Source organism: Periplaneta americana, chromosome 16 (assembly GCF_040183065.1).
Source record: "Periplaneta americana isolate PAMFEO1 chromosome 16, P.americana_PAMFEO1_priV1, whole genome shotgun sequence".
Taxonomy (NCBI): Eukaryota; Metazoa; Arthropoda; class Insecta; order Blattodea; family Blattidae; genus Periplaneta; species Periplaneta americana.
The window spans coordinates 114,268,263-114,293,369 of NC_091132.1; the positions used below are offsets into that span (position 1 = coordinate 114,268,263).

The window sequence follows — 25,107 nt, forward strand, 5'->3', positions numbered from 1 at the left end:
AAAATAGCTATTAAACACATTATTTTAAAAGCAATAAATAGCTATATTAAGAGATGACTTGAAATTTACGAATTATATGCATTATTTGTATACAGAGCAGTAATGTGTGAGGGGGATCATAAACCACATGGAAATTTTAGACAAAGTCTGAAAACAGTGGAAAGTTATCCTATGTTGATTATGTTGTTCCTCTCACCTCTTTTACACTGGTCAGTGTACTATTGCTCTGTTTTGTCTAATCATCATATCTGAATATGTTGTTGTTTTCTAATGCCAGGCGTTTGACAATAAAGTCATTTGACCTCTTGCACTCCAATATTTTTCAACGATATTATCATGGTCAGCCACTGAAGCACAGATTTTGAGGTGTTCCGAATCCATTTCTTGATTTGAGTTGCACAATGCGCAGTTAGGGGACTGATATATTCCAATTCTATGCAGGTGTTTGGCCAAACAGTCATGGCCTGTTGCCAATCTAAGTGCAGCTACAGACGATTTTCGTGGTAAATCGGGAATTAATTGTGGATTATGATGCAGAGAGTTCCATTTTTTCCCTTGAGATTGTGTTATCAAATTTTGTTTGTTGAAGTCTAAGTATGTAGATTTAATAAATCTTTTCACAGAGTAATACGTAGATTTAGTAACAGGTCTGTAAGTAGCAGTGCTGCCCTTCTTTGCTAAAGCATCCACATTCTCGTTTCCCAGGATTCCACAATGGGATGGTATCCATTGGAATACAATTCTTTTATTCTTCTTCTTCTCTTCATGGAGTAGGAGAGTCTCCTGTTCCGACCTCAACTTTCCACCTTGTTCTTGGCCGACCAATATCTCTTCTCCCTTGTGGTTTATAATCCAACACCTGTTTCGGTATTCGTTCCTTATCCATTCTTCTCAAATGATTCGACCAACGAATTCTATATTCCTTTATTTTATCTATAATTGGGAGCAGGTTTAGTTCATTCCTTATGTCATCATTTCTATATCTATCCAATCTTGTACATCCTTTTACTCCTCTGAGAAATTTCATTTCCGCTGACTGGATTCTATTAATATAATTTTTCTTCAAGGTCCATGCTTCACATCCATATAAGAGAGTTGGTATAGCCATTGTCTTATAAAATTTTATTTGCGTTTCTTTCCTTGTTTTCTTCTTTAAATTCTTGGCAATTGTGCCACATATAGCCTGGAAGCGTTGTGTTTTAATATTCACATCCCTATCATAATCATAAGTAATATCGCAACCTAGGTATTTAAAATGGCTCACCTGTTCTATAACAGTATTATTTATTATTATTTTACTTCTAACTGGATGTTTTCCTCTGAAAGCCATTACTTTTGTCTTTTGTATTGATATTTTTAGATGATATTCTCCACATATTGTATTTAATTTGTGTATGGCCTTTTGCAAGTTATCTTCACTATCCTGAATAATTATCTGGTCGTCTGCAAATAAAAGGGTATTTAAAATGTTTTGTCGATTTAACGAAATCCTGTCATTAGTACATTTCTTCCATTCTCTAAGAATGTCGTCTATGTATATATTAAAAAGACTTGGTGATAGACTACATCCTTGTCTGACACCTTTATTAATCATAAATTCTTCCGATAATTTTCCTTTTATTGATATTCTGTTCATTGTTTTGGCGTAAATCGATTTTATAACTTGTATTAAGTGCAGTGGAATGCCTCTTCTTTCCATGATTTTCCATAATGTCTTGCGATGTAGTGTATCAAAGGCTTTTTCATAATCGATAAAGCCAATATGTGTCTCTAAATTATGCTCTCTTCGCTTTTGTATAATCATGTTAATTGTAAATGTGTCATCCATGCAAGATCTTCCATGTCTAAACCCATTATTCTTTTATTGAGTGATATTAATTGAGAGAGCATTTTAATTATTTCTGCTGTTTGAGATGAAGGTGTGTGTTTAGAGACTATTGATAGAATAGCTGCTTTGGAGTCTGACAATATAACTGCATTCTTAAATTTATTGATGTGGCATAGAAGATTCCTGAGACTTTCACTTATTGCAACGATTTCTCCATCAAAACTTGTTCCATATCCAAGAGATATATAAAGTGAGAAGAGACAGCACGTAACACCTGCACCTTGTTCCTGTCTAATCATTATTTCATCATATCTGAATATTCTGTATATTAAACATTTGTACATTCTTTTGTTTCTGTTACAGAAGCAGCGCCGCGAGGGAAGAAGAGAAAGCATGAGGATGGAGAAGGCAACTAAAGTGGGTGGGCAAGCAGGAAGTGTAATAGCACTGTGATGCTCTTGAACCAAACAGACCGAGCACAGGTTACACTGGCCTGCCTGCAATGTTGACTTGTTTTTGTTATAGTGGGTGAATTCTTGATCGGTCCGGTCCAATCATGCGCCTGCCCTGCCTCAACAACTAAAAAAGTATATGCGAGTGTGGTTGGTTAGGTTTTGTTGATCTATCTTGAGTGCTCTGGATTGTGGCAACATGGCCATTGTTTATCTTCTCGTCGCATCTGGAGTATGGCTCGGGCGCAGTTCGCTGTGCCATCCCTCTCCCGGCTCCCTGCGCAATTGGATGTCAACTTGTTCGTCGGATGAATACATAGCCGGTGGGCCATTCTGTCGGCTATCCATCTGCCTGGCCTGTCTACCCACGCCTGACCATCATAACTTTGAACAAAGGATGGAAACATCTTTTTTGTACAGGAAAATCTCAAAGCATTATTAACTATATATATTCTTTGCACTTGTACTCTAGCACATTTAAAACTATTAACATTAGCAACTTAATTGTTTTAAGAAGCTGTAGCTCATAAGCGAGGAAGGAAGTGGTCTGGATTGAGAACACTACATAGAAACCAGTACCATGTTGGGTTCAAGATGCCTTATCGGGTCATGAATGAGACGAGACAGTTGCTGTGACCTGGAACTGGTCATTGTGTGTGCAGGGTTTTTTTTAAAGAGATGATGTCTGCTTTTTTCTCTCTCTCTCTTTCTCTCTCTCTCTCTCTCACACACATTCATTAGAGATGATTATTGTTGTCTTGCAACATGTTTCATCTTTTCTTTCAAAAGAGAGGACTTATTCCTGCAGTTCATCCTAACAAAACAGTATGTGTTTAGTATATAAATGGCCATGAAAAGTACAAATTGTCTTGAATCTTTTGTAAAAAAAAGTCTATATTATGATGAACTGTTGGAATATGGCTTTTAAACCAGCTACTTTTAGTAATATACTGAGGTATAAAAAGCTGGTACATAGTTTTGTCTGTCAGTTCTGTTGTTAAAAGTAAATTTTTATCAAGAGCCATGTTTGCTTCGTTTCTTGTAGAGAACCTGATGTCAGTTAGTTACAGTGCATCGTTTCCTCCCTTTATTTTTTTCCCCTATTTAAAAGAGAGAAACATACACACACGAAGAGAAAATTAACAGAGACATAGGTTGAAAATTTGTAAACTTTGTTCGTGTATTATAACCTTATTATGATGATATGGGTTAAGTTGAATCACACTGCTTCATTATATTTGTTTACAGTCTCCGAAACTAATTTATATAAAGTTACTTTTTTTTTTTTAGTGTAAAAGATTCCCAATACCAATTTTCTTCCTATGTTTACCTGTTTAGTATAAATATTTTAAATAAATGAATAAAAAATTGAGGTGCAGTTAAATTCATTTTATAGCTGTCTTCTGGCGGAAATGTGATTTTTGAGATATTACGGACTTGTTTTATTCCTGATGAGGGGGGAAGGGAGTGGGATCAAGACCAAGAATTGAATTGCGTTACTGTTGAAGTCATTCCATGTTGGTTTAGCATAACAGGACGAATGTTGAAGTCTTGAAATTCTTTTGAAATGGAATTAGGCATCTAATGTAATGTAATTTTATATTTGCCAATAATTTCATATGTAAATTTTATTCTGGCATTGATGTAATAAATTAAGGTTTTGATGCTAGTGCTGCAATTCAATTCAGATGAGGGTTACAGATGAACTTAATGTTTTTAATGGCCCTACACGATGATTTCAATGTAGCATTTTGTTTGGTATGAACAGTTGCATTCAGGTGACCAGCAGCAGAGGTTGGGAATCTTGGCAAAGTGAAAGTTACAAAAATTATTTGTAACAGTTCTTTATTATTGCTATTATTATTATTGAGAACTTGTATTACTTCAGACAGTCATAAGGAAGATGATTTGATAAATATTATTTAATTGCATTTAAAAAATCATGTGCTCCATTGAAGTTCCCAAGTCCTCTGTAAAGAATGGAAACTTAAATGTATTAGCATATTCCTATTCCTGGTTTTCCTTTGGTAATACTATCAGGACCTGAGAAAAACAAGGATGTTGATATCAGTTGCCTGAGGTGATGGACTGAAATGCAGATACACCAGGACTTCAGGAGACCAACATTCAAGTTTGTTTTAATAAAATCTTGTAATTGAAATGAAGTCTTATTTTGTGGCAATGTTGTGATCAGAGGTATCTTTATAATAAATTTGGAGGTTGAGGAGGGGGGGGGGGGAAGATTAGTTTGACCTGTATTCCCTCCAGATTCAAACACCATCATTCTTCGTCCATTCCCCCCCCCCCCCCCCCAACCTCTTGATTGCAGACTGAAACAGTGTAGACATTGAAAGTATGGTATATGAGCAATATCTCTGGCAATTTTCTAAGATGTTACCAACAGACAGTAAAACCTCTATTAACCAAAATAAAAGTGGCTGTCCCTGTTTCGGATTTCTTTTAAGTGTTAAAATATTAAACATTAAGTTGGCAGTGCATACAGTATTGTTGTTTAGTGACCTGTCTGAAGACAGGTTTGAACCTCATAAACGAAACCAATAAGGATTTTCAAATCTAAATATTGATTCTTCAAAGCCAAACATTTTTGAGGGGTTTTTGTTGTAATTTTTTTACTGGCAGCAGTGTCACCCCTGCTTAGTGCTAGGGGTGGGTGTAGCCAGCTAATGCGAACAATAGTGTGTGTTATTGCCCTTGCACATATTTTTCTGGCTTGCTTAGTGACAACTATTTGTTCAGAACTCCTACTTTTCCATTATATTTGATCATGAAGTGTTGAAATTAAAAATAAATACTAGTGTACTGTAAATCGTAAATTTTGTATGTTATACAGTACATGGTATAACTTTTAATTTTATTTTATAAAAATTCAGTTGCAAGACTTGCTCGTTTCAGCCAAACTGCTTTCCCCATTGACAGGTTATGTTAATGGAGCTTTACTGTTCATCACCCAGTACTATATCCAGGGCTGGGAAAAATACTGACACCCAAGTATTTAAAATACAAATACAAAATACTTCAAAGAATAGTATTTGAATTACAAATACAAAATACTTTAAAAAAATTAACGAAAATACATTTGTATTTCAAATACTCGATACAATATATAAAGAAATAATATTACTGAAAATCTAAAATATATTAACATTAAAAGTATTTTTATCTCGAAGTTTCATATAAACACTGTAACCGAACATTCTTCCTTTTCCCAGTTAGCAATGAAATTATGCTACATATGAATAATATTACTGCTCCATTTCAAAAAAAAAAAAAATAGTTTCTCAAGAAGTTTATCAGATAAGAATCCCCTTGCTTGTGAATGAATAAATCCTGCAAAACAGAACAGACTTTCTACAGGGGCAGAGGAACACAAACTTGTATTATACTGTTTCACTGTTGGGTAATTCTTTAGAGTGCACAGGGTTGTCCCTTTGCCATTGAAGAATTGTATGAATTCATACTCCGCAGTAGACAAGTTCTTTTCTTTTTGCTTTTCAAAGTCTGTTGAACTTGAGTAGAAAACATAAACATTTTTTTCATCGTCTGAACTGACCAAAAGTGTAGTAGAAAACTGCTCAGCTGATTTCAGACACACATTCTGTATCCTCTTCTCATCATTTGATGAGGCAGTGTCTCATCTTAAATGATGGATAAAAGCATGCTGCCAAAACAGCTCAATTTGCTCTTGGGCCAGATTAAATATCACTTTAAATTTTGATGAAAGCAAACTTATTAGGATTAGAGTTACTTGGAATAGATGGCGTAGATTACTAGATAACAGAATATGTAATCTGTTTTTGAGGGAAATTAATGTGGACAAAAGTTGGCTGTAATAGCACGTCTTCTCATTTTGCATTAAATCCAGGGCTACGGCAATGGGTTTCAGAACTGTACAATATTCTTCAAGGACTGAAACTCAACATCTTTGAAGGTTGGCAATCCCAGTTTTTCATATATACTGTTTATCTCATGTTTGAATTGCAATATATGAGAGATTGAGTCATAAAGAGAATTCCATCGAGTTGGGCAAGGAAACTTTAATGAATATTTCAAGATGTCTGATATAATTTCTGAGGATTTGAGTCTCCTAGACGCATTCCATAATGCTGAAAATTTATCAAGTGTTTGGTGATGGATCCTTGATGCTGTTGGAGATTTTTTATGGCATTAAGGAAATCAGTTGTGGCAAGAAAAGCAAGTGTATGGCTAAAAGTTCATTTTTCAAATCCAAATTCAAAACTTGAAGGACAAGAAGAAGAAGAAGAAAGTATTTTGAGTATTTGAAATATAAAATACATCAATTTTATGTATTTAAATACAAAATACTTTCGAAAATCCTTAACAAATTACAAAATACAAATGTATTTCAAATACTGCCCAGCCCTGATTATATCCAACACCAGCGACTGTGATACAAGGAATTGTTACTTTGAAAATTGGAATTAAAAGTTACCAGTAAGCGATGTGTACTGCCAGAGCAGTAATGCTTTTGATTTACAACCATTGCACAGAATATAAGTAATTATCAGTGCATGTGAAATTGTGTTGAACATATATAAAAAAATATAATTTTTTTTTCTTATATTTACGTTTTGTAGAAGGAAAAAAGAAGGCAATAAAAAAATTAGTTATTCAGTTCATCTGCTTCTGACACGCCACCTTCTGCAATATTGCAATTTTTGGGGGGGGGGGGAAACTATCTTGAAATATTTTTTCTTCTATTTTCTTAACACACGAAGTGCACACACACTTTGGTTGACACAGAAACCTTTGACCTATAGACTTGTGGGTTTTCTTGGGAAGTTGTGTTCTTGCCAGAATTGTTAAAGGATCTCCCAGCCTTTCAACATTCTTGATATTTAACTGATATGATTTGCTTGTTTAATCTTCGTTCTCTTAGCTTTCCTAGTAATATGCTGTCGACTCTTCTTCATGAATTATATTAATATAGGAGTAAGGCAGACTGTAGTTTGTCTTCTGTAATTTTCAGCTTTATGCAAAATGTTTAAATTATCCAGCCACTCTAATATTGAAGCAACATACAGCATGGTTATAGAAATTGCACATCTGAACACTTTCGTCACACAGGCAGTACTCCATATGGACTATTTCATATGAAAGCGATCAGTAAAAAACCTCGCATTTTTTTAATACTCTAATTTTTTCCCTATTTATAAAAGGTGCTCAGGAGAGTACATTTTCAAAAATATACTATCGAAAGTCAAACGGTTTTCATACTACTGAGCAACAAATTTAACGTATTTTAGAAAAACAAGCCTCTTTCAGCGCTCAGAACTCTGGAACCATTTACTGCAGAACATTGAACGAGAGCTTATTTTGAAGCTGACATTTGGTAGGTTATGTTAAGAAGTAATCCTTATTTTTATTGTACACAGAGAGACAGATAATCTGATTTTACTTGCTTTTAGCCTTTTGCCCATTTGTAAAAATGTAAAAAAAAATTCAGAAAAAACCTTGCATTATTAAGTGGGATTCGGCATTGTTTGCTTAGTGGTATGGCAATAAGTTTCGAGGGTACTAAATAGATTATTTTCACACGCCTGGACTTGAATGGCGCAGTACTGCACGCACTGGCTGAGAGCTGAAGATAAGCGAGCGTTGGGCGTCATTTTACTCCTGCTTTTATGAAAACCTGTGATAAAGTTAGCACAGCCATGCGCTGCTAGATGACACATGTGTTTAGGTCTCCTGGCCTTTCTTGTCTCGGCTAGCTCCCGCCTCAGTCAGCTGGTTAGTTCATGTGCGTACTATTTATTTTCTTTATTTGATATTTTCAATATTTTCTTATCAACATACCGTCAGTAAAAAAAATGTGTTTATTTGCACTTTCAATGTGGAATCTAACTATATATTTTTAAAATATTTTTTCCTAGCCAAAGGGGTCTTAATGAGGAAAAATCTAAATTTCTCCATTTCTATAAAAAGGAAGAAAATCTGTTTATATGTCAATATAACCTTTAATTTCTCAACATCAAAATAAACCATGATTTTGACCATTGGGTGAAAGGGTTTCGGAGCTACAACAGTTTAAAGTTGCTAATTTTATGAAAATACGATAAATTTAAATATTTTAAATTTAAACACTATGAAGTTCTGATGCCTCAAACTTTGCACAAAGCATTGTATCACAGTTTTCTACGTACAAAAAAGTTCATTGTATTTAGAAATTGTAAGGTCAATTTTCTCTATATTTCGGTCGATTTGAGATGGAATAGCCCATATGTGGTTCAAGCATATTCGTAAAACTAAAACCAGTACAGCTGCTTTGTTCTCCCAACTACGAGGGAATGGATTTGAAATGCTACACTAAGATTCCCAGGGATCGCACAGTTGGATGCAAGGTGAAGAATAAATCAGTAAACAAAGATTGTAAGTGCACAGAACAAAATTTTTAGAAGAGGAAAAGCATTTTTCTCCAAATCTTCTGCTACTGGTGCATCGTTGTTGCATTTCCAAAATGCATTTCTACAACATAGGCTAAATCATTTATGAATATTGTACTTCACTTCACTTCTGGAAGGTTGGACCCAGAACAGTTTCTTGCACGTAGGCTTGCTTTGGCCCTATACAGTGTGATTCACGAGGAAAGATAAAAAATTTAGGATGTGAATTCTGAAGTCATTCTGAGTGAAAAAGTTCATATGAATATAGGTCAGTTTTCGAACGGTTACGGAGATATGGCTCTTTGATTTCACAAAAACTAATGAGATTCCATTTTACCAACTCGCAGTTAGAGACAGATAACGGACAAATTTAAAGTTTATATTCACGTATGTATACATACCTAATATTCTAAAAGTCGAGGTCGATGTTTTCGCGCGTTTTCAAAGGTGCATCCTCCTGCTTCAATGCACTGTTGCGCTCGGGCGTGAATGGCGCTGGTCGCTTGGGAGAGTTGCACGTGGATGTCTTTATGCTGCATCCAAAATACAGCAGATTAGCGCTTCTCTCGTTTCCATGTTCCTTTGCTATACCAAGTCTTTCACCCAACCCCATAGACAGTAAATACTCTTCGATATGGTACCCTTCTTTTCGGAAAGTGCTCATATTCAGCAACAGCATGCAAGGTATTTCCAGCACACAAACCATAATCATACACAATATCGGCATATTCTGTAGTCGAAAATTTATAAGGCATCTTGAAAGTACTGTACTGTAGGTAGCTGACTGGACTGCTGTGAACTGATAAGTGCTAGCGTATTTGTTGTGACATTTGTAATGCCCCACCACCCGGTTTGTTTCTTTTCTCTTATCTACATCGCTCACAATGCAGATTCCAATGTTACGTCATTCATTGGTGATATTGTTTCACGTCAGCAGCATATGGAACGCCTGATTCACATTGGGGCGAGATGTTTTACCAAAAAAAAAAAAAATGCATCTAGCTCCGCCATTGTTCGAAAACGGACATATGTTCATATGAACTTTTTCAATCAAAATGGCCTATGATATTGTATCATAAATTTTCTACCTTTCCTCATGAATCATCCTGTATACACACACATAGTGCTCTCATTTTACAAAGGAACTATATTACAGCGGAACCCCAGTGTGCACCTTCCTGCATGTCATGGCTCCACTAGTGGGGAATTTAAATCCACGAATTTTAATTATTATTAAAAATCATAACCTTCAAACGCATCTTCTATAGTATACAAGGGGGGACCCAAAAATAACTGGAATGAGTTTTTATTATTATTATTATTATTATTATTGAACTCTACATTCACAGTACTTTAGTCCCCTTCAAAGTATTGTCCATGTGCATTAATGCACTTGTCCCAACGCTTTTACCACTGCTGAAAAGTGCTGGAACTCTTGAGGCAGGATACTGTTCAAAGCCGTTAGCGTGTTTTCTTTGATGTCATCCACATCACTGAATCGCTTTCCTTTCAGACATTTCTTCATCCGTGGAAACAAAAAGAAGTCCGACAGAGCCAGGTCGGGTGAGTAGGGTGAATGAGGCACAAACACCATGTTGTTGTTTGTCAAAAACTGTTGGACGGTCAGAGCTGTGTGGCCTGGAGCATTGTGGTGAAGCAACCAGTTCCCATTTTGGGCCGTTTTTGTCGCACACTCTCTTGTAATCTTTGTAACACATCCAAATAGAAATGTTGGTTTACTGTTTGTCCTGGCGAAACGAACTCTTTGTGGACAATGCCATTCACATCAAAAACAAATCAACATTGTTTTCACATTGGATCGCACTTGACGTGCTTTCTTGGGTCATGGTGAATTTGGAGTTTTCCACTGGCTCGATGCTTGCTTTGATTCTGGATCGTGCCCATAGCACCAAGACTGATCCCCAGTCACAATTCTTTTAAGAAAATTTGGATCATTCTGCACTTCACTCTTCAAGTCGCAGCAAACTCTCAGGCTGTTTTCTCTTTGGACATCTGTGAGCAAGCGAGGAACAAATTTTGCAGACACCTGTCTCACGTGCAAATCTTCCGTTAAAATTCGCTGGACCGTGCTCCATGACAGGTTTGTTTGCTCAGAAACTTCGGCAATGGTCTTTTGACGATCTTCATCAATTGCACGTTTGATTTTGGTAGCGTTTTCGTCATTTCTTCCTGTTGAAGGACGCCCGGGGCGTGGCATGTCTTCAGTTGACATGTTGCCAGATTTGAAACGGGAAAACCACTCGTAGACCTGTGATTTCCCCAAATCATCATCATTAAAGGCTTGCCGAAGCATCCCAACGGACTCGGCTGCAGTTTTCCCTAACAAAAAACAAAATTTCACACACACTCTTCGTTCCTTGTGGTTGGCCATCTCACTAATCACCAAACGGTTGAAACAGGAACGCAAACAACACAGCACCACAAACAAACCACTTAACTCAGACTGACACCAGCTCACTAACGGTCGCGGGAGATCCCAAACTAACAGCACAACTCATAAATACAAAGCATGCATGTGCAACAGTTCGGTTCCGGTTACTTTTGGGTCCATCCTCATAGTTATCTTTTTTTATGTAACTTTTCACCAAATAAATTTGCTCTGCGACCATATACTTCATTTTCCAATCTATTAATACTCGAGCAACAGTCACACATTCTGGTACAATTCTCAGAAGTAACTATTGTTGAACCATCGGATCTGTGCACCTTCAGAGCTGCCATCGTTCTTGGAAAAGTTAACGCCTATACTTACTCCATTCCACCAGCTTTCCTCCCACCACGTCAGAGGCCACAAACCTTGCTGAATAGGGATGTTGCCAAACTTTCGTCAAACAGTGTCATGGCGCTTGAATATTGCTTATTAATAATGTGGGGTTAATTATTCCTTATTCATAATTTAATTTAAGTAGGTCTAATAATGCTGATTGACTTCTACGATTATTTGGAGATAATTATATGATTACGGTGGATATTCGTTGATTAAATGGAAATAACTTGAAGGGAATCTATTTCGTTTTTAAAGAGAAATGTTTTCGTCAAAAATACTTCTTCGCCTCATCTTATTTTGTTAGGTTTGGAACGTGATTTTGAAGTCCTAATGAAATTACAAAATTGTAGGAATGAATGAACACACAGTCATAAGGCTAGGGATCACCTATGGCGAAGTTACTACATGCTACGATTTTATTTACATACTATATAACATAACATATTGATAATTTGTAGGAGTTTTAATTTATTCTTTTGTAAATACATATGTAAATTATTTTCATAAGACCAAGACTTGTATCATACATGAAATTACAGACACATTTGAGTCACTACTATTGCTGCTGCTGTCTTCACCCAAATTGATAACAGATCTAGCTACTAACTCTTCAATTAATCAGTAATGATTCTCTCCCACCTTGGAAATTTATTGCTTCCCTCGCAACCTTCAATGTCGGAACTTCTTTCTGCACGGTATAAAATTCTTGTATCATTCTTCTTAAAATACATCGGTCCATATCATCTACAAGAATTAAAGGTTCTCTTTATCTGTTCTTTCTTCGTGATTCTAGCTTTTCATCTCCTGCACTGACTCCCTCTTTCCTGATTTTCTTTTTTAGATGCTCTGACCTGCTTATATAAATTACATTAAAATGTTTATTATATCAGTATTAGTTAAGTAAGTAATTTGAATACATAACACTGGGTAACAAATTTTGAGGAACTTTTTGTTTCGCCTGGTTTTTTTGTTTCATATCGATAAATCACACATGCTGAGTTCAGAAATATCAGTATTTTCAATGTAGCATCAATAGTTCTTTGGGAAATTAACTGCATATGTTTAAGTAATATGCATATTTATTAGGTCTACCAGAAAGAATAATGACTATATAATATAATATTTACGATGGACAATACATATTTATACAATAACAGTCTTGAATTAAGTATGTTAGAAATGCAGATGTGATCGTGCTTTCCTTTTGTGTTGCTGATTACTATTCCTGACCAAACCCCACACATAGTTTCCCATCTACAATGTGTGCAAGCCAACCTGGATGGCTCAAGCGTTAGGGGCATGGCATGTCTCTATCGTTTGGTCCGAAAGGTTGTGGGTTCGAGTCCCGCCTTTGGCATGGGTGTTGTATACATACTAGTTTAAGAAATTGGAAAAACAGAAAAAGAGAAACGAAAAAGAGGGGAAAAAAGAAAAAAAGACAGCAAAAAAAATCATGGCTGTACTCCGTTTTCCTTTATATTGCAATTCCATAGTTTGCATGTCTTGGTGGAATCGTTTTCCATGTTCTTCAGACACATCACCTAGATTCTGCATAAAGAAGTCCAAATGGGAGTGCAGGTTGTTTTGAATTTTTCAAAGATGACATATCGACCATGCAGAAGTAGCAATTGTCATGGTGGTTGGTTGGTTCCCTCCAAACTCTGGGAACAGTGAAAGGCACACATTTCCAAGATCCCCGTAGCCATCCTTCCAAAGCTGTATTACAGGAACCATAGCACACATGTGGTGCCCATGAATTGTCTTAGGCTCGTATTGGTACTTCAAAGTAAGCATTGCGAGCTTTATAATATTTGGTGCCAGGTCTTATGTTATGCTTCTTCTGCTTTGTACTGATGTAATATCCACAAACGTAACAGAAAGAGCCCGGTGGATTTCTGCAATCACCTCTAGAAGTCATGCTTCAATGTAGAACAAACATAATTAAGAATATCATTATATTTATGGGACTGTTATCATTTCAGAAAAAAAAATTACAGATTTGAAATCAGCGCAAAAAAATGAACCAGAAACAATTAAAATATCGAGAGAAACATTTTCGTTGTTACCCAGTGTAATCAACTGAAATAAAATAAACCTTGCCTGTTATCGCAGCTGCTCTTTCCGTTACCTGATTTATAGAAAACAGATATTGACCTATTTGTTTCTCTTCATAGAAAAATGCCAATACTTGCTTAATAACATTTTTTTTTCACTACTCCGTGCTGCAGTATTCATGTTGAGTTGACAACACTGGACTGCAAGTGCAAATAAACTGTCCTGCAAGAAGGCTGAAAATTGTGAGTAGTGGGGGGGGGGGGAGAGGAATGAATTACTGAGGCTGAGAAGGAATTAGGGTTCAGTTCGCATATCATAAGGGGGCACAGATCCAATGGTCCAACAATAACTGTTGGGATGTTTTGTAGAGCTGGCTTCCTATGCTGTGGTCAGGAGAGCAGGAAGTCTGCTGGTGGCCGAATGATACAAAGTTCCCTTATAAAATGAGAGCACTATGTATGTATGTAATGATTGTTGGAGTCTGACAGGTGGGCTATCTACAGATAGAATATCAGCATTGGGAACCTGCACTACCCTTAAGGAGAGAGGATGGTATTTTTTGGTGAAAAATGAGTAAATTTTCAAAAAAAAAAGAATCTTCAAAATACTCTGTGATATGTGTGGAATGCATAGCATAACATTTTGTGTGTATTTGTGCCCTTATCGGATGTTGAGTCGCCATTTTTAAACTTCCTGCATTGTGGATTTTTAAATCACTCACCCACTTTTATTGTTGTTTCCGGTAAATTAAATTTTCAAAATTTTTTTTTTCTTTAAAATACCCTTTGATATGTGTGGAGTGCATTGCATAACATTTTGTGGGTATTTGTGCCCTTATCGGATGTTGAGTCGCCATTTTTAAACTTCCTGCATTATGGATTTTTAAATCACTCGCCCACTTTTATTGTTTCCGGTAAATTAAATTTTCAAATTTTTTTTTTCTTTAAAATACCCTTTGATATGTGTGGAATGCATTGCATAACATTTTGTGGGTATTTGTGCCCTTATCGGATGTTCAGACGTCTTTTTTAAACTTCCTGCGCTATGGGTTTTTAAATCACACGCCCGCTTTTATCAGTTTCCAGTAACTTTATTTTATTTTTTTTTTTTTGCTACATTGCCAGACAAAAATGGATATAATTTCTGAAGTATTAAAGATACATGCATGAAATTTAGAACACACATTCTTTAGACTATTAGGAAACTTTTCTCTGTAACAGAATTTTGTTAATTGATTTCGTTTTAAAAATACGTCCGTTTGTTTGCAAGAAAGGAAATCAGAAAATTGTTATTTAAATTTTAATTGTTTATTTTACAAACGTAGGAACTAATATCAAAATTCTGTTACAGACAGTTTGTGGAACATGTTTTTGCAAGTACATTGCAAAAAATTGTTTGAATCTATCCTTAAAAGCGGTTTGGATATATCGGTTTCAGTACAATCCTGCATTGGGTATATTTGTTTCAAATTTGAGCCCCCCAATAATTTTTTTTTTCAAAATATTTTTATTTGGTTGAGTTGCTACAGCTATGAGCTCTCTACATACAAAAAATTAATATTTTACACCAAATAGGAAAAAAAGTTTAAAAAAATACCATCCTCTCCCCTTAATTAGCAATAAAATAAATAGATAGCCAAAGAATACACCACATAGGTGGCTGAAACACGTGATTTTTGGTGTGCAGAATTGTTATGGTGGAAGCAGGGGGAGGAAGAGGTTAGAATTAAGCAAAACTTTGCAGTGGAATCTAATGTTACGAATAAAAATGTGATTGCATTATTTCCTTCCAAGTGGCAATGTTTCAAAGAACAGTAGAATGTAGGAACAAGACATAATTCCAGAACAGCAAATGATGGGAAGTCTATTTTGTGCTTAATTATCTTAATAGAATGTGGTATAAATTACCTGTCCACTTGTTTGGACAACCAGGCCCGATTTCTGGCTGTATCACCATAGAAGTAATTCATTAGCATAATGTAGATTAGAATGCTGACAAGGAAATATTCATATCGTAATTAATTAACCACGGCTGTTCCATATTTCATCACCATTGAACTTAATAGGAAGCGATCTGATATTGTGTAAGGCTTTTTAAGGCTGCTGAGAATGAGTGGGGTACTCTACAAGATTAGAAAAATTATTACATTATGTAGCATTTGCATTCCATTATAACTTTGTTCTCTATTTCATGTTTATTGTACATCAGGTCTGCACAAGGTTTGCGCTCTCCGAGCCGGCTCACAGCTGATGAGCGGAATGCAGTAGAGACAGGCAAAATGTCTATCCGGCTTGTTCATGACTGTTTACGTTCGTGAGTGGGCTTACGCTTCGTATCGTTCGCCCGCCTGCAACCTTCCCTCACAAGCAGGCAGGCAGTGTGGTCGCACGTGACTCCCAAAGAGTCCTATAGTGACCCGAAAGGACTGTTGGGTTCCGCCGACCTGTGCCAGACTGCTGCTTTCAGATGCATGATAAATACGAACCAAATCATTCAAACTTGACAAGAAGCCTACAGATACAGACAAACTACTGAAAACTTAATTTGTTGTCTTCTGAAACATACCGTTAATAAAGACAAAAAAAAACTATTTCTCGTCAACATAATATCCATTAAATGCCAACAGTTATTATAAATTACGGGCACTTTCCTTTTCATCGTAGTAATATAAATTTAATGCAAACCATTCAAACTTTCAGCTTCATAAATAAAAAGAAATCTGTCCCTCAGAAGTTAAATAGCAAATCAATATTCTGAAGAACTAAAAACTTTTATACATTTTACAGGTATTCATGAGGCTTTTAATTGTTGATAAGGAAAACGTTAAAATGAAATATTTTTCTATAATCTCTCCTCTCCTCTCCTCTCCTCTCCTCTCCTCTCCTCTCCTCTCCTCTCCTCTCCTCTCCTCTCCTCTCCTTCCCTTCCCTTCCCTTCCCTTCCCTTCCCTTCCCTTCCCTTCCCTTCCCTTCCCTTCCCTTCCCTTCCCTTCCCTTCCCAACTAGTCACAAGTTACGAAATGTTGCTGTTTTGTTGTCAGATGCACTTTGCAGGAATATGAAATGTATAATATTGCCTTATTATTCTATGAATTCTGTAGCGCAATAAATCGTAAATCTGTGTTTCTTTAATCAAGAATTATCTGCCGTGTTGGACCATAAGATAAAGATTTTTTGAAGTGACTAAATAGCCAACGAACTTAGGTTTCAAACTAGTACTGTTTCATCTTAACCAATGCAGACTGGTTTCTGTGAATGCAAGTCACTCTACCTTATAATACGAACAAACAGGCAGGCTTTCTTGGGTCCCGCCTGGACTGAACTTATAAACCCCGGGCTGAATGGGTTCAGTCTTAGAAGTTAACTTGCTTTGTAGCGTCACCGGAACCCAAGCCTGACGGCAAGCAGGTACAGGCGTGAGTCTTGTCTAATTTGCCGGTATCTAGAATGCAGATTTTAGCTGCGCTCTGTATAAGGGTGGACTGGAAGAAGGGGCGATCTGGTACAAAATATACACAAAAGGAATCATAGAAATTCTACAGCTACTTAAATGTACAGTTTCCCTAGAAAAGGATGAGACGATTGAGTATTCCTAAGTCTCAAATGCAAGACACTGCGCATGATCAGAGACCAGAGCACTGATACTACATAAGATAACGAATATTGAGTTACTTAAATTCAGGCTATTTGGTTTGTTACTAGCATCGTTCCAAAATTCACTTAAAAAACTGCAAAAAATATGATAGTATTACGTAAATACAAGGTAAATATATACATAAATCGTGTAGTTAAAGCGACAATGGACCTTCATGACTAGATCGACATTCCGCACAGAAAGGAAAGCTTTCGTGTCGTTTCAATAGCTCAGACGCTAAGACTTCTGCGTGTCGTGTAGAAGGTGCGAGTTCGATTCCTAGTCTGCACAACGATTTTTTTTTTTGTCTAAATAACTTTGAAATTGCTAAATAATGTTGAAATAGAGTTTTACAAAGTCCTCAGATTAATTATTAAATGCATCTGTTAAGTAACAAATTACAGTATCTTTTGCAAAATCTTGAATGTTTAATTTGTCAATATTTCTGTACTATATACTACAAGACGTTAAAAGAATTTGCAATAGATTTGGGATCCTCTACTTTATAATCACTGGTTTTAATGAAAAAATATTTTCTTTCTTAGGATATCTACAAGTTTAACTTTAATAATATTCCGAATAGCTTTAATTGCATTATCTGAATTTTGTACTTTTCTATTCAAATGTATTCTATTTCTCTCTTTCATAATTTTTGATAAATTACACTGTACTTCTTGTAATATTTAAGAACATGAGGATCATTACATTGCAACTCATTACATATAGATTCCGTTCTTCTTTTTAATATATGAGATTTTGAAGTCCCTGCGTTATCTACATGTTTTTACTTTTGAATTTTTTCACATTGAGTGGAGAACATCCACTGAAGTGATTCTGAAATTAAGTGAAAAATACAATACATTTACTCTTAATATCAGTAGTACCAGTATCATATACGTTTTTCCAAGATTCATTTTGTAGACATAAATGTAAGTAGTCACTAGATACAGCATTTACGATCCTTTTTTTAGTTTTTAAATTAATATTTTGAAATTGTTCAGTGACATTGTAAACACTTAGGATTTGTTTATCATGTTCAGACAAGCCATTGATTATAGGTTTTGTCGAATAGGAATTCAGTCTAATTCTGTGTACAAAACTTTTATCAATGGCTGTGCTACTTCAGCTTGTATGCTGGTGGGAAAACGACTCTACGACTAATGTTTCCAGTTTCTAGGAGTGAATTTAATTTACTTTTACGGAAAAGTTCCGTCACTACAGATCACAAATTCCATATGAGATTTCTAAAGTCTTTTCTTTACAAATTCAATGTTGGCTATAAATATTAATAAATAATATAAGAAATATGAATGATTGTAGTTAGAAGTCTGATTTACATTATAAAAAGCAAGAAGTTACATTCCTCGGCAAGATTCGAGCTTTCGATGTTTGGTTTTGTCGTCCAACGCATAAGCACGGACCTATTTAAGGCTTATGTTAATAACCTAGAATTTAGCTGTAGTAATGTGGTGTCATAACTTGGGATTTGTTTACTTAATGTAATTAGATTTAATTTGATTAGTTTCGCAACAATAATTGAACTTCCTGTTATATCCTGTTATTTAGATATTTAATTTAGGGTTGATTTATTAGCTCATACTGTGCAAGATGCCCCTTATTTCAATAATTCTAATTACGTTAAATAGTAATTGTCTACACTAAAGTATTATCGTCATCCCTCATTTCTCATCGTAATGGCGAACCGACGTGACATGACTCATGAGACAGCGAGTTATAGCTCTAGTTGAAGCTGGATATGGGGCTAGATCTGCTGGCCATTTGGTCGGTGTTCCTGGAAGTACAGCCTCGAGGGGGTTCATCGTTACCAAGATTCAGGGGAGGTCGAAAATCGCCCTATTCCTGGGCGTCCGCGGATTTCTTCATTGGAAGAGGATGCTCTCTTATTCGAGACAGTTCGACTGGACCCCTTTCGGATTGCTAACGAAATAAGAGCAGCATCTAACTTTCCCGGTTCTTCACAGACTGTGATCAGCAGGTTGAGGAACCGCGGTATTAGGAGCCGGAGGGCTGCGCAAATGGAAATACTGGGGGAAGCACAAGCTGTTAACCGTCTTGCCTTCGCTACCAATCGAGTGGATTTCGATTGGAGAAATGTATGATGGTATGTGGACAAGATTTTAAATTAACAGGTTTCTTTTTGTTTTTTATGATTTTTGTTTCAGGAAGAATACTTTTAACTTCCAAGTAAGATTTATTTATTTTTTACGAGGTTCAGCCCACTTGTAGACCCAAAAATTGGGCATAAATTATTCCATATTTTTCGACAAATTATACAGTCCAGGAACTCTGAACAAATTAATTACACCTCAATAAAAAAAAGTTTTACCTGGGATCGAACAGGAAACGTTTCGGTTATATGGTGGAACCGACACGCTACTATATGAGCTACCGAGACAAGACAGTGACAGCAGCAGTCCAGAATGTAGATCCGATAGCAGGCATTTGCCATTCGGTACAGAGAAGCAATTATATTTTGTTACCCGAGCTATGTTGTGAAATCGTGGCCTTAAATGGCTGTCTTCTTCGTGATCCTTATTCTGATCCTTGTCCTTGTTGTGGTCTTTGTAACAATTCTTGTTCTATTTTTCATGGTACTTATCGTTATACGTCGATATCGAGTGAACCGCGCTGTAGAACTTTAACTTCCGACAACCAAGAATCGTCTCATTCTTTTTAAGGGTAACTGTACAATATCATTTTGTTATATTTTTATTTATCGGTACATCAAAACGAGGTTTTATGCTGTTGGCAGCTGAAAGGAACAGCAGCCTACTGATCATAATGTTCGATGTTTGCCTTTATTAAAGTTGATTATAGAAAACAGTTGCTCACAAATATAAATGTTGAGCCAAACATAGCAATCATTTTCACAGCCATCCTGTGTAGTCGTGGATATTATTGCTAATGTTTAGTCTTGTAAAATTCAACCAGGCTAGTAGTATTATTCAAACGACCTTTAGCCCTTAGGTCACATTGAAGATCAAGAAGTTCGAGCTGTAAATCGTTAAATGTTAAATGTTATGTTCCGTCTTTTATATTCCTCCATACTGTACTGTAGCAGTAGGTACGCAACGTGAAACAGTTACTGAGAATAGGCCTACACACTGCACTCCACTAGATAACTGAGTGGTCGCTTCCTTCTCCTCTACGTATACATGGTCCGACTATACCTCTGCAGCCTCCCCATCCCAAGTTGTACACACAAGAAAATAAAATATTGAATAATGTACCGGTACATAAGTGGATATAAAATACAGTGACATAGATGTTTGACAATTACATGTTTCAGTATATTTTTAGTGTCGTTCTTACAATATTTTCAACTAACAATTAAATTAAGGAATGTTAGTTTGTATTATGAAGTCGGGGGGGGGGGGGAGTGATACAGTGTAGATCAGTGATGTCAAAGCAAGCGCATTTTTCTGACCTTGATGTCGTGCGCGGGCATTAAGCGCTAGGTATGCTAGGAGGAATAAGCATCCTGTTGGATTAAGAAAACAGTGGTGCACAAACTTCAAACGGAACGTGAAATTTTATGTCGTTATTTTTATATGGCTTCTTTCTGTTTGTTATTTTCTATATTGAGTAGCCAATTTGCAAAACCAGCTATTTGCAAGTTAGACGAATTTTGGCAAATGAGGAAAATTGTGTAAAAACTTAACCACAGATGCTAGAGCCATGATTTCTAGTTTAATAAATGGGGAAAAAATATTTAGTTTGTCTTCCTACAGCTCAGAAATATATGATTAATAGGTAATTAGTTATATTGCATATTAATTTGCAAATATCAGGTTTTGCAGCCGAACAGAGCAGTTAGCAGGATTTGCAACTCTATAGGTAGCCATATTAACGATACATTAGTTTGCAAAATCTGGTATTTGATCAATGTTAACAGTTTATCTGACAAGACTAACTTGGAAACAAACTGACGGTAGAAGAGAACATTCTTATTTTCGTTACATACCTAAATATTATTAAACACACAAATATTGTACTATAAAAAAGTAAAAAAGGAGAACAGAATACTAATGTTATAGTTTGAAGGTTTCCTTATGTACTACTGTTTGTGAAAAGAACACCCAGAAAAAATGGCCCGAACGACCCCAAACTCGGGAGATGTGTAAAACAGAGTACCAAATGTAGTGTGTTCGTACGAGTCCCGCTTCAACTTGTCCTACAGTGACGGTCACATACGTGTTAAGCGCTACCGTGGTGAACGCAGTCTGAGAGCCTGCATTGTTGAGCGGCATTGCGGACAAGTTCCTAGTGTGATGCAATATGAGATCTCGCTTCCTACGTACTCAGGCAATTTGAACTTCAACCGCTACATTAGAGAGGTCTTAGGCCGGTATTCATAGTCGAGATAAGTCATACTTATATATAAGTCGAACTTAAATCTCGTCTCAATTGCAGATTTCGGTCCAAATAAGTCGTGCTTATTATAAGTCGTGCTTATTTTATAAGCTTTACTTTACAAAGTCTGACTTCATGAAGTTGAACTTACTGCAATTCATAGTGACTCAAGTGCGACTTATGTTATGAAATAAGTTAAACTTTATCAAGTCAAGGGAACCCCTGACTTATGTCAGCTTTAACCTAAAAATTAATAACGTTTATAAAGAAGTGGCCAAGGAAATTATTGAAATGCAGGAAATTTGCGCCCAAAAGCGTTACTTGCGAAACATCATGGGTCGCTTTGAATTTTATAATCTTGAATTCAAAAGGAGGTTTCGTTTTTGCAAAAGGTTTTGGAATCAGTACTTACGAAAGTGGAAAGAACTCTTGCAAACCGAGATAGCGAGGTTTGCCATTTCTTCTAGATTACTACTTCTTGTTCGCTTGAGATTTTATGCCACGGTAATTTTTTAAATAAGTTTAATGTTCTTAAAATATAGCCATAACCGTAGTCTATAAATATATGAGGTATTTGTCGGCCTAGGTAGCGTAGTTGGAATAGCGCTGGCCTTCTGTGCTCGAGGTTGCGGGTTCGATCCCGGCCTAGGTCGATGGCATTTAAGTGTGTTTAAATGCGACAGGCTCATTTCAGTAATTTACTGGTATGTAAAAGAACTCCTGCGTGACAAAATTCCAGCACATCGGCGGCGCTGCAGTTGCGAGCGTCGTTAAATAAACCATAATTTAATTTATATGAGGTATTCAATATATCGGTGAGGTTAGGTTTCTTTAATATACATGAAATTTCAGTATTAGTAAGATTAAACACCCTTATCCAGTTAATTTAAATTAAATTATTATGTGTTAATAAAATGAATTTAAAACAAAGCTTTCTTGGTGTCATAGTTACTTACAATTGGCTTTAAGAGAAAGCGGAAGTTCACTGCCGCCCTCACGTAAGCCCGACATCGGTCCCTAACCTGAGCAAGATTAATTCAGTCCCTAGCATCATATCCCAACTCCCTCAAATCCATTTTAATATTATCCTCCCAACTAGGTCTTTTTCCCCCCAGATCTTCCAACTAACACTCTATACGCATTTCTGGATTCCATACGTGTTACATGCCCTGCCCAGGCGACGCTGATATAACCTCTGCAGTTGCGAACGTCGTTAACTAAACCATAATTTAAAAATTTTAAATTTTTCTCTTTTTATGAATAAAGAATCCTGTTCCAAATTGGTGTTAGGCCATTCTCATCTAACCTAACCCCCTCTACTCCCAGAAAGTCTATTCTAGCTAGTTTTTTTTTTTTTGCCAATATCCTGTTCTGTAAAGACTGGTGCAATTCTAAGTACCAAATCCCATAATCTTATTCCTTTGCCAAAGAAGCAATCCCATTTCGAGGCTTATGTTGGGGTTTCGTAACAAGGTCTTTTGTACTGTGATGGGTTGTTAGTCCTTCGCCCAACCCTCAAGCTGGAGGACCACCCCTTATCGGCTGTCCACGACTGCTTATTCAATATATTCGCAGCTACCCTTCCCGGTGGTTCATTGCTTCAAACGAGCGTAGAGCTCACCGAACATGCAACCACAGTAACCAATTAAGTTTTCTTACTGTCATAATGAAAGTAAATAAATTGTCAAATGTAAGCAGTTGTGGAAATATCGGCTTGACACTTTAAAATTTATAGGTACAATAAGAGCCGACAAAAGGACGAGAATTAATGTAGTGGAGAGAAGGTTTGAGCTACGGAAGGTAAGATTTCCTTATCTGTCGGTTGGTTTGAAAAACAAACTCGACAATGTCCCAAATATAATTTATTGTTGCCTCTGCAGTGCTTCACAATTCGAGTTCGGAGAAAATGACAACTTACCAGAAGATGATCTAAACGTAATGACTCTTCCATATGAATCTGTGCCTATTGCATCATCTGCACAGCAATCTTCGGTTTGGCTTTCAGGGAGAACTGATTAACATAGTGTTTAGGAGGTATGATGATAAAATGTAAATGAATTTCACAATTAGTTTTAATGTATTTCACTGAAGCAAAATATTTATTCTTTTATGTGATTTACCAAAACATTTTAAAATTTAGATGATTTGTAATATCAACAAAGAATACTATGAAGTTTTATACAATAACCGATTGAAGTAATTTATCTGGATTTCATTATGGACAAGCGGTATATGTTTGTGAGCTTCCGATCTCAGTTGCATTATTGACCTGTAAAAATAATAATAAATTCACAGTGTTCCTTCAAAACTACATTCCTGCGCTTTATTGTGTGATCCGCTTACGCTGCTGGAGTTGCCGTCGCTGTTGTTTGAGCTCCAATTGAGTTGGATGGACCAGCAGTAGAGGGGGATACGTCATCGGAAGGATTTGGTGCAATACGTGCTCCCTCTATTTCCTCTGCAAACACGACTGCAATGTAAACAATATGTACACTATGTCAACTGGCTAATTATGTTGTGTAGAATTTATTCTTCCTCATTCTATCACTTGTTAGGTATAGTTACCTATTACGGACTCGCTTCATGTAAATAGGTATGATTTGATAATTCTCTTTATTAACAAATAATAGCTAATAGGCTAAGAAACAAATTAAATGTTCAAGAAAGAATGTTGAATGTAATACTGCTTACCTTCTAGTTCACTCGCAATCATATCGGAGTCAACCGCTCCCGGAACTTGGACTATTGTGAGAGGGATTATTTGTGCTACAGGTGGATCAATGTCCTTCATATTTTTACTAAAAGACGACCTCGTGTAGCCATCACTGTTTGACGTTCATTGGTCAAAACATTCCGTTGGTGACATTTGATGTTCGTCCATAGTAGCCTAGCCATAGTTGTTTTCCAAATCTCTGTAATCATTATAACCAAATTACAATAAAAATGTTCAACTTCGCGTAAACTTCATAATTTCTTTCTTTATGTTATAATGTACACTTTTAAAAGAAAATATTGTATTAGGCTTACTTACATGTTCCACAATATGTATCGACGAATTGCATTCTTCTGCAATCTTCTGTCTTCAAAAAACTGCGTCTGTCTTCTTATTCTCTTCAATCTTTGAATATTTTAGAATAATCTCCTTCAATACAATCATCTTTCTGTACATAACTGAAATATTTTCTTTTCTTCTTTCCGTACATAACATCAATCATTTTATTGTATCGTACAGAATCTATGCATATAAATTTAGAGACGAAAGAAAATCGACTGTCTGATTTACATTGTCGTGACAATGGGCTTGCAATTTCTCATACCAATAAGTTCGACTTATTTGTATACACATAAGTTAGACTTATTGAATGAAACTTAACAAAGTACGACTTATTAGCCGACTATAAATACCGTAATCATATAAGTTAAGATTTTCCAATAAGTATAACTTAACAAAGTCATACTTATTGAACAAATAAGTCACCGACTATGAATACCGGCCTTAGAGTCCGAGGTACTGCCCCTCCCTCAGGCAACTCCACATGCCATATTTCAGCGGGA

The 25,107-nt window shown here is 36.1% G+C and overlaps 1 protein-coding gene across 2 annotated transcripts in view; it reads left to right on the plus strand.

The window, feature by feature from the left end:
• LOC138691108 (acidic leucine-rich nuclear phosphoprotein 32 family member A-like) overlaps positions 1–4,441 on the plus strand; it is a 64,968-nt gene extending 60,527 nt beyond the window's left edge. For both annotated transcript variants that reach the window (XM_069812827.1, XM_069812826.1), the window contains exon 8: positions 2,192–4,441. Coding sequence is in view for 1 of the 2 variants with exons in the window: in XM_069812826.1 (XP_069668927.1) it covers positions 2,192–2,244 (53 nt within the window). In the remaining variant the exon portion in view is untranslated. The remainder of the gene's footprint in view (positions 1–2,191) is intronic.
• The last annotated feature ends 20,666 nt before the right edge of the window (positions 4,442–25,107 follow it).